Source organism: Monodon monoceros, unplaced genomic scaffold, assembly GCF_005190385.1.
Source record: "Monodon monoceros isolate NGI ecotype Baffin Bay Population unplaced genomic scaffold, NGI_Narwhal_1 Super_Scaffold_12, whole genome shotgun sequence".
Lineage (NCBI taxonomy): Eukaryota > Metazoa > Chordata > Mammalia > Artiodactyla > Monodontidae > Monodon > Monodon monoceros.
The window spans coordinates 162470090-162480840 of NW_021703768.1; the positions used below are offsets into that span (position 1 = coordinate 162470090).

A 10751-nucleotide genomic window follows, 5' to 3' on the forward strand; every position below is an offset into this window, starting at 1 on the left:
TGACCTCCTCCTTGACCTTCATCACTCGTGACCTCCTCCCTCTGACCATTCTTTCCCTGATCCCCGCTGATTTCTCCTGGCCACCCCCTCTGACCTTCCTCTGCCTGACCCTGACCACCTCCCTCTGACTACCACCTGACCTCTTCCCTCTTCCTATCCCAGTTTCTTCCATCTGACCTGTGGACCTCCCCACTTTATCACCCCCTCTGACCTTATCCTCTGATCACCTCTCTCTGATAACCTCCTGACCTCCTCCCTCTAACCCTCTCCCTCTCATCCCAGCAAAGGAAGGGACTGGTCCAGTGAGATCCTAACCCAGGCTGTCCTACCAGCCCCACCCGGTGCAGCCCGGCCAGTGCTAAGTGGAACCACATGGCTTGGGCAAGGGTGGGCGAGGTCTTCCCCTGAGCCCCAAACTCCTGCCTGATCTCCCCTCCCCACAGCAGACTGTCCCACTGACCCCCTGACCCAGCCTCTTGGCAGGAGCCGGATTCTGCCATGACCTCACCCCAGGGGCGGCTCTACTGATCTCACCATTGGGATCCAGGGTAGGGGGCCAGACTTGGGGGAGACAGGGGTCTGGATGAGGGCCCCCCCATCCCAGCTCCTCCTGGGTCAAACCCCTCAGTCTTCAGACTCTCCAGAGCCCTGTTCCAACCTCAGCTCTCTCTTGCCCCCAACCTTGTTCTGCTCTCTTTTTCTTCTCTCCCCCTCCCTGCCTTCTCTCTGTCCCACTTTCTGTGTCCAACTCTGAATCAGTCTTTCTCTCTCCCTCCCTCTCTTACTTCCCAGCTCTCCCTCACTCTCTAGCTCTCTGTCTCTGCCTATTGGTATTTCCCTCGGTCTCACATCTGTTTCTCTCTGCATACCTCTATCTCTGTGCCTCTATATATCTCTGTGTGTGGATTACTCCCTCCATCTCTCTCTCTCTCTCTCTCCCCTAACCCTGCTGCCTCCACCGGCCCCATCTCTAATTGCCTGTTCTGTGGCTGGGTTGTTATTAAGAGGTATTTGGGTTACAGCCCCCTGGGGCTAAAATCTGGGCTCCCAGGCTCTGCTGACCACAAGGGTCATTCTCCCGTGGAATGATCATCCCAGCTGCCCCCTCTCCGGGCGGGGGCCCAGGGGAGGGCTGAGGTCCGTGATTCCCCCCAGTGTGGCTCTCCCAGGCTCTCCTTTCACCCAGACTCCACTTTCTATGCACTGGGAAGGGGTCTCTCCTTGACCAACTGCTCATTAACATTTTAAAAGTCTTTCCCAGCATCTAACCCAAATGTCTCCTGCTTCAATCTGTGTTCCTTCTGTCATGACCTTTCAGAAACCAACTGCCCTTTCTTTCCATGGCTGGCTTTGTGACAAGGAGACACACAAGAGGCATTGAGTCCTGCCTGCAGGGCCAGGGGGCGGCAGTCTGTCAAGTAACTGGCTTGCCCTTCCCCCACAGATTCTCCCCTGTGCTGGTCAGGACCCCAGGGAGAGGCTAGGTGGGGGTCTAGGATGTGGAAGAAGGCAGGCAGGGACCGGGCTGGGACATGGCTGGGACCCTCTCAGATGAGTAGGAGAGCCTAGGTGTGAGTGTCTGTGCAAATAGGTACATGCGCGATTGTGTACGTGCATGAGACTGTGCGAGCACGTGTGTGACTCTGTACGGACCAGGGACTAGCTGAGCGTGTGCTTTGTGGCGTGTCGATGTCTGTGAGTGTTTGGCCTATGATGGAGGGATTAGGTGCAGTCCTTTGACTTGTCCTGGGGTCCTGGCAGTGAGCTCGAGGTCCTGCAGGTGATGCACGGGAGTCTGTGATAGTAATAGCTCAGACTCCAGATGGAGGAGTGTGGTTATACGTGAGAGTGTGGCCAAGTCAGCGAGTGGGTGACTGGTTGAGAACATCGACTACGTTGTATGGATGCCAGTGGAAGCATGTGTGAGAGTTTGAAAGTGTAGGTGGGTGACAAAAGCTGTGACCGTGGGACGGGTGGCTGATGGGGCTGCCTTGGCGTGGGCCCCAGGTGTTTAATGTTCTTCGTGTCCCAGGGGCCTTCTATTCTGAGTGCACGCCTGAGATCGCACGACTGTGTGGATGTGTGACCGTGGGAGAGGGGCATAGGCCACTTTGGGATTATCCGCGTAAACACACACCTCTCTGGACTGCAGAGAAAAGGAGAAAGTGAGAAAGTGGGGGTGGGTGTGTTGGGGTCCTGAGTTCACCTTAGGGAGGGATTACGGGGAGGGCCTGACCTGGGGTATCTCAGACCAGGGAAGTCCCCCTCAATCACCACTTGAGGGACCACGACTTTCCCGAACCCCGGGGCGCCCCCGACCCAGAACCCTGGGGGGCGGGGCGCGGCGTCCAGCCAGATTCGCGCAGCTGGGCGTGCGTCAGCGCTGACTCACCCGTCCGGCGGCCCCCGGGACCCCTGGGGGGCCCCTGAGAAATTCCTCAGAACAAACACCCGAGGCTCGCTCAGCTTAGTGGAGCAACCTCCACTTACCCCGCCCCCGCCCGTGCTCTGCCCCGCGCCCCGCGCCCCGCCCCGCCCCGCCCCGCGCCCCGCCCCGCCTCGCCCCTCACCAAGGCCCTCCCGAGGCCCTGTCCATGGTGCTGATCCCGGCTCAGGGGAGTGCGGGGAGGGGGGAAGGGGGCAAAGATGGGGGGGGAAAGGAGGTGGGCGCGCGCTAATTAGGGGCAGAGGAGAAAGCGGGGAAATAAGGTGAAGCTATCTGGGGAGACGCAAAGGGAGCTCTGAATCCCAGATCAACCCTCTTCCCTACTAGTCCCCGCTCACCATCCCCCATCCCCCTGAGACTCATCCTCATGGGCAAGTATTTAGCCTCCCAAACCACAACCACAGTCCTCAGAGGGTCACCCAGAGACACACAATCACACGCATAACACACACACGGTTATTCTCAAAATCAGCCCCCCACACAGACACACACTCCTCTACCCACAACTCAATCACATACTCGCCCAGGGGCTATATCCCATCACCCAGGTGTACCATCATCGTCATCTCCCACACCCAGCACACACAGTTTCACTCCAAATGGCCGCATGCATATTGTTACACACATGTATACCTATAAATTGCATTCATTGCCACGCACCCACCAGGAAACAGGGTCACACTTTTCTCCGACCCCCCCCACCAAGCTGTCACACTCACAAACCGCCCAGAGTCAGACACTCGCCCCCCAACACCACACCGTAGCCACGCGCAACGTGCACGACCCCCATGCACGCCCCCGACTCCCGACTCCACGCCGTCTTTGGGGGCCTCGATGGATCCTGCACTCCGGGTCCTATTTTCTCCCTCCCGGCTCACCGGCCTGCGTCCGGGGGAGAAGCTGCAGAGACACCAGGAGCAGGCAGAGGCCGGCCCGCGGCTGGCCCAGGCCCCGGCGATTCCCCATTCCCACGGGACCCACACTCAAGGCGGGGGACCAGCCTGGGCGGCTGCGGGGCGCAGCGACTCCACGGGCTCGGGGCACTCTCGCGGCGGCCGGCTCCACTCGGGATCCACAGGAGACTGCCCGAGACCCCGCCCTGGCCTCGCCCTGTGCTCCAGCTCCGGGCCAGGCGGAGCTCGCGGAAGTGGGGGGGTGGGTAGCTGACAGCTGGTGGGTGGAATTGGGAAAGTTTGTGCTGAGCTCTGATTGCCCAGCTAGGGGTGGAGCCGTGGGCCGGGAGCTGGGCCCTTCTTGCCTCACCCCACAGGGTCGGAGGAGGGTCACTCCCACCCACCCTTAGAATCCGGGGTCCCAGCCTTAGCCCAAACCCTTTTCTCCTAACAGGCCTCCTAACCTTCAGCCTCCATCCAGGCCCTGGAATTAGGGGGTACAGCTTTATACCAGATCCTTTCTGTCTCAGCCAGGCCCCCAAATTCTGATGTCAAATTCTCACCCACCTGCCTGGTCCCACAATAAGAGGTACCGACCTCACTCCATACTTTCCCTGCAGGTCCCTAAATAAGGGATCTTCACCCCGCCTCAAACTCCACCCCAGATTCCAAAATGGGGTCCCTAGCCCCACCCCCAAACCCTCACCACAGATTCCAAGACACAGTTCTCACAGTTCTTTCTTTCCCCCAAACTCTTAATCTTCAAATAAAGTCTCCCACCTCCATCCCTAGCCCTCTTCTCCCTGACTCAGGCCCCAGATGGATGCCCCAGCTCCATTCTCACACATGGCCCATTAAATCAGGGAGTATGGCCCTACCCTAACCAGGGCACTGCCACAGGGAGGGGTGGACCCCTGCCATTCCTGGGGTGAGGCGGAACCCCCCCTCACCCCACTGGGACGCCCCCGCCTCCATGTGAGGAGGCCCCAGCGGGTCAGGTCAGGTGGAGCTGTCTGTGCCATTGAACAAGCACAGACATGCTGGATCTGAAGGAGCTTCCGCAGGGAGGAACCCAAGGGGCATATCCCGGGCCCTGAACTGTCCACTTCCCCCACCCCGAGGCCAAGAGGGAGAAGCCGGCAGTGTCTCCCTCCCAGCCTCTGGCTCCTCAGACAAAGAGACTCTGTGTCCTTAGGGAGGAGGGGGTGGGGCCCCATCTGGCCTGAGGGGGAGGGGGGCCCTGAGAAGGGGGAGGAGAGGGAATCTCCCCAAGCTGCTCCTCCTTTCTCTCCAGGGACATCAGAGACTAAGACTTTTCTGGCAAAAACGCTCATACAGTTCCTGCCCTGCCTTGGTCTGCTGGGAAGTTCTTCCTATAGTCTAATCGCACCTTCTGACATTTCTGCCCATTCTCTTTGAACGGACCCTTCTGGGACCACACTCTCGGTCACCTCTCTCCGATCACAGATTCTTTGCCCAGAGTAGAGACAGCAAGAGAACACCTCCACTTATTCCCCACACTGCCTGAAACTCCCCCCAGCCCTGGATAATTTATCATCGTAACAAAAGCCCCCAGTTTTGAGTGTAGCAGCGAGAGGACATTTTTGACAGATAAAAGGAAGGCACTATATTGAAGTGAAGGGATTCCCCCCAGCTGCCTGCCCAAAGTCAGTTCATAATTGAGGGCTCCCAGGGTCCATTCATCCTGCAGGTGGGGTGTGCTTAGGAGGGGACAGATGAGCAGAGGATGAGTGGCGGGAGTCAGGTGCTGGCCAGCAGAGGTCACGCGTCCAGAAAGGGATCAACATGGCCGACGCACCCCGGACTGTACTGATCTCAGGATGTTCCTCGGGAATTGGCCTGGAGCTCGCAGTGCAGCTGGCTCGTGACCCCAGGCAGCGCTACCAGGGTAAGGGGACCAGGGTGAGGCTGGGAAGGACAGGAGTGGGAATGGCTTCCCAAGACCCTTAGCTCTCCCAGCACTAGTTCCACTAGTCCATGACTTCGACTGCATTTGGGAGCTTGGGGAGGACCCAGGACACACGGAGGTCCCCTTCCCACCTCCGCTTGTGAATCATCCCCTCATCCAAAGAATATTTCTAATGCGCCCATTGGGTGCCAGATTCTAGGTGCTAGAAACACAGCTGCGAACAGAATAGACAAAAATCTCTGTTCTAGGTAGTGATGTAGTGGGGGAGGTGAGGGAGAACAAACAATAAACAGATTTTTAAATCGTATTATGTGGCTAGTGCAGATAAGTGGTCAGAGGCAAAATAAAGCCAGTGGGGTGGGTGTGGACGATATTTATTTTTAGAAGGGCTGGCTGGAGAGGGCTTCTCTGAGGTTTCACTTAGTCATTCCCTAAGAGTCCCCACCCCCACTCATCCTCAGATTAACGCTCCAAGATAAGCCTCTTAAGTGACCCTGACCTTGAGGGTTTAAGGAGGAGGGGGGTCTAGGTCTAGAGACTCGGCCCTCTGCCACTCTGGGATCAATAGCCCCAATCTTCACCCCACCCATGAGAACCTCTGACCCAGCGCACACTGGAGTCGAAGTAAGCAAAGGGCCACTACTTAAGAGGAGGATGGAGGGGTGAGGGCATTGCCCCAGTTGGCAGAGTTGCTTCTCCCAGCCCTCTAGCCTCTGTCTTAGAGACATGCACAGCTTTGGGTGTGACAGTCTGGGTGCCAGTGTGCAGAGACGGAATTGTGCAGTGTGTGTCCCTGTGGGCTGTCAGATGAGTGTCTAACACTGCTGAAGGATGATGTTTATTGACTGTTTGCAATGTGCCAGGCTTCCATCTAAGTGTTTTGCATATTAGAAAGTCATTTAATCCCCACATCACCCCGATAAGGTGGACACTGTCATTTGCCCCATCTTAGAAATGAGGAAACTGAGGCACCGACTGCCAAAGTTCCTTGCCCAAGCTGGAACTTGGCAGAGTCTGGATCTGAACTCAGGTAGCCCAGCCCCTGGGACCATGCTTGTCACCATATGTAGATGCATGTGGTCCCATTCATGTGTGCAGCACCTGCGAATTACATGGGCTCACAGACAACATGCAAATGTGTGTGTGAGGGTGGGTGCAGGCGTTGGGGGGGGGCGGGTGCAAACATGGGTACAGGTGCATGAGCTCAGCACTCAGACGAACCCAGGTTGAAATCTCAGTTCTCACACCTGCTAGGGGTTGGAGCAGGCAAGAAACCTCACTGTGTTGAGCCTCAGTGTGTTAATGGGGATAATAATATTGCCTACGTGTTCTGATTACTATCGCTAAAAGCAAGTCACCCCAAAATGCATGGGGTGTATGGTGTACACAGCTGTATGCCAAAATGTATGGCGTAAAACAGCTGCAATCATCTATGTCTCATGGTTTACAAGGGTCATGAATTTGGAAGGGCTCAGCTGGGTGCTTCGGGCTCAGGGTCAAAGGCTCACAGAGGAGACTGGAACATGTGGTCTTTCTATCTGGGCTAAGCTTGGGCTTCCTCCCAGCATGCTGGCCTCAGGACAGCTGGGCTGCTATAGGGTGGCTGAAGCCTACAAGAGTGAGTATTCCAGCAAGCAAAGCAGAAACTGCAACATCTTTTCCATCCTAATCTCAAAAGCCACACAGGGTTACCTTTACCATCGTCTATTGATTCCCAGCTAGCCACAAGATTCAAGGGGAGAGGAATCAGATTTCATGGGCTGATGGGTGAGCAGCTAGGTTCTAGAACAGCATGTGTGATAAAAGATGTTGAGGCCATCTTTGGAAAATAAGTCAGTGACCTGATCATAGGATTCTTGTAAGGATTAGAGTTAGTGTTTATAAATGTGTTTAGCATATTATCTGGCATATAGTAGGTGTTCAATAAATTGGAACCTGCGTTGATGATGTAAATGGGGCTATTCATACTTGCATGTGCATATCTGCACATATGTTGACCTTAGGTGTGCATGCATTTCTTTTCTCAAGCCATCTGTTCTGTATTTATTTTATTGTCTTACCTACTGGTTTTGAATTCTGTGAAGGCAGGGACTTTATCTTATTTCATGCAATAGCCTCAGCACCTAGAATAGTGCATAGGGTGTGGTAGATGCTCAATAAATGTTTGCTAGATGAGTGGATGGATGGATGGAAGTATATACAAATAACTGTACACAAGTATGCATTTGTGGTTGTATGGCAAATGTAGGTGTATAAATCTGTGGGTCTCCATTCCTCTGTGACTACTCATGCAAAATATCACAGGAACATGTAAGTCCACACACAGGGTAAAGGAACCTAGTGCCTGCTCCAACTCTGTTCTCTGTCCCCAGTGGTGGCCACCATGAGGGACCTGGGAAAGAAGGGGACACTGGAGGCAGCTGCTGGGGAGGCTCTGGGTCAGACCCTCACCGTGGCCCAGCTGGACGTGTGCAGTGATGAGTCAGTGGCCCAGTGTCTCAGCTGCATCCAGGGAGAAGTGGACGTTTTGGGTGAGTCTGAGCATCCCCTGGGGTCACTCGCCCCCTCCCTGGCCTAAGCATAGATCCTTATCACAGCAAGTTCTTTCCAGTGTCTGGGCACTAACTCTCTTGTTTCCCTAATAACCTCTGACCCTGGAGAGAAGGGGTAGATCAGTTGGCTAAGAGCCCAGGATACCATTCAGTTTATTAGCGATATAAGAAATATACTGAGACCTGGGGATAGGGTGGATTTTATCAAATAGAAATTCTCACATATAGAGAAAACCATATGTGGTTGGGAAAACTAATTTGATGAGTCATTGTGGGAAAGGAGCATGATGAAGAAGCAACTCATGGTCCCTAAACGGTCTTCTAAGGAGGGTGTGGCTGTTTTGATGCAATTTGGGGTCAGAGCTGAACTGCTCATGCATTAAAGTAGAGGCTGTTCCTAGCAGCCCTCTTCCCCACCCAGGGCTCAGAGTCCCCTATAACAAATGCTGAACTATATTTAAAGATTATCAATGCTACCCCCTACACATTTGTCCACCCAAGATACCTTGGACTAGCCCTGAAATTGGAGTGGGGGCGGGGTGGGATAATTTAGGGAGTGTCCCTGGGGGAGTGACACTAGAAGGGTTGGGGGACTTCAAAATAACCCTCAGCCCTACCCCCTTAGTGAATAATGCTGGAGTGGGCCTGGTGGGGCCCTTGGAGGGGCTCAGCCTAGCTGCCATGCAGAACGTCTTTGATACCAACTTTTTCGGGGCCGTCCGTCTGGTCAAAGCTGTACTTCCTGGCATGAAGAGGAGACGACAGGGCCACATCGTGGTGGTCAGCAGTGTCATGGGGCTGCAAGGTGAGCCCTGGGGATGCACCCCTGGGAATCCTCCCAGCGTCTGACCCTCCCCCGTCTGGAAGGATGGCAACTAGGTTTTAGCTCATATTCCCTAAATATGCCTTCATTGAGAAGCATTCTGCAGCTCAGAAGGAAAAAGTTCTGGGATAGATTAACTATGTCTACCATGGTACAGGAGTAGACAGGGGTGGTATAGATGCTGCCAAAGGCCATCCACATCCATTTTCAACCCCTCTTCTGGAAACCTCCAAAAATTTCTTCCAACCATCCCACAAAACTCAAAGGAACCATCAGCACTCCTCCTGAGGCTCCTTCTTGCCAAACACCTCCCACCAGGCTCCAGAGATGTCTGGATTTGGGACTCTGCGGTTCTGCAGGAAAAAGAGCAGAGATCGACTAATGATGTCTGCTATGGGCCTACTATGGAGGCCATCTACTTGCCATCCTTTCTCCCGGGCCCTTCCTCCTTGAACCTCTCTAGACTCCCTTCCTTTCCCTGGAAATTTCCTCGGATCTGCCCCCCTCCCCAGCAGTCCCCTAAGGAATCCACCCTACTTGTTACCCTGTCATGGAAAAGCTGCATTTACTCAGCCCCATCCCTTCAGCCTCTCTTCCAGCTGAATCTCCTGATCTTGGAAGGGAGGGGGACACATTCACTGCTCAACAGGGACCAGTAAAGACCCTGGTGAATGGTGCTTGCCCTTGGGGACCCTGGGCATCCTATGCCCAAGTGGCCCAAGGGTTTAGAGGATAGAGGGAAATAGGAGAGTTCCCTGGGCTGAGGGCGGATGGAACACTGCCAGGAAGAGACGGGACCTGGCACCCCAAGACAACCTCATCCTGACCCCATATGCTCCAATCACATACACCCATCAGGTTGGCCCCAGATATGCTCTGATCCTTAAATCCTCTTTGCTCTGTCTCCCAAGACCCCATCCCTCTGGACCTACAAAGCCCATCACCCAGACCCCCAAAGAGCCCACCTTCCTGTAATCCTCTCAGGTGTCGTGTTCAATGAAGTCTATGCGGCCTCCAAGTTCGCCATGGAGGGATTCTTCGAGAGTCTGGCTGTCCAGCTGCTTCAGTTCAACATCTTGTGAGGCGGGCACTTGGACAGTGACAGGGGAATGAAGGCAGTGATGGGACAGACAAGGGAAGGGGAGTAGCGAGGAGGTGGGGGAGCAAGGAGGCATGAAACAATGATGGGAGAAGCAGGGGGGTGAAGAGGAAAGATGGGCAGTAATGGGCAAAATGGGGCAGCGAGTGTGTTGGGGCTCAAGACCTTCTCCCCCTACCCCTGTTCCCAGCATCTCCCTGGTGGAGCCGGGCCCGGTGGCCACCGAATTTGAAGGGAAGCTCCTGGAGCAGGTTTCCACAGCCGAGTTCCCAGGCACTGACGGTGACACCCTGAGCTACTTTCGGGATTTGTACCTCCCGGCCTCCAGGGAGCTCTTTCACTCTGTGGGACAGAGCCCACAGGATGTGGCCAAGGTGAGTGGGGGGCCCAGAGCCCCAGGACATGGCTCAGGTATGTGAGGGGGCCCCTCCCTACAGAAACCCCCTCTCCTTGGGTCCCAAAGCTCAGGGCTCTACCCCGCAGGTAATTGTCAAGGTCATCGGCTCAGCCAGACCACCCTTGCGCAGACAGACCAACGCCCGCTACACTCCGCTGACCGCCCTCAAAGCCATGGACCCCTCCGGCAGCCTGTATGTGCAAACCTCCCATCGCCTGCTCTTCCGCTGGCCACGCCTCCTCAACCTTGGCCTTCGATGTCTGGCCTGCAGCTGCTTCCGTACCCCAGTGTGGCCCCGGTGAGCAGAGCCTCACCCAACCCTCCTCACCCCTGAACAGCCAAGTCTCTTTGGTTCACATCCATCTCAGGCCATACAGACTATCCACTCATTCATTCATTCATTCAGCAAACTCTGCTTGACCCATTCTGTGCCTGGGCATTGCTGGGACCCCAGAGAGCCCTCAGCCTCTAGACACAGACCCCTCTGCAGTCAGGGCTGGGGCAGAGAGAGGGGACCCTGGGACTCTGGAACCCTGGGCTGAGGAGCCCAGATCAGAGAGCTGGATTTGTGTCTGGGAAGGCAAGGGAGGCTTCCTGGAGGAGGGGGCATT

At 55.3% G+C, this 10751-nt stretch overlaps 2 protein-coding genes across 2 annotated transcripts in view; one reads left to right on the forward strand and one right to left on the reverse strand.

Moving 5' to 3' along the window:
* The window catches only part of COL5A3 (collagen type V alpha 3 chain), a 38770-nt gene extending 35347 nt beyond the window's left edge, over nucleotides 1-3423 (reverse strand). The window contains exon 1 of the mRNA XM_029218673.1: nucleotides 3325-3423. Coding sequence (XP_029074506.1) covers nucleotides 3325-3412 — 88 coding nt within the window. The 5' untranslated portion in view covers nucleotides 3413-3423. The remainder of the gene's footprint in view (nucleotides 1-3324) is intronic.
* A 1719-nt stretch (nucleotides 3424-5142) lies between these two features.
* RDH8 (retinol dehydrogenase 8) lies at nucleotides 5143-10442 on the forward strand. The gene is made up of 6 exons (XM_029219105.1): nucleotides 5143-5248; nucleotides 7642-7800; nucleotides 8447-8626; nucleotides 9629-9722; nucleotides 9934-10117; nucleotides 10227-10442. The coding sequence occupies exons 1-6, from the start codon at nucleotides 5146-5148 to the stop codon at nucleotides 10440-10442; spliced, it is 936 nt and encodes a 311-aa protein (XP_029074938.1). The 5' UTR covers nucleotides 5143-5145.
* The last annotated feature ends 309 nt before the right edge of the window (nucleotides 10443-10751 follow it).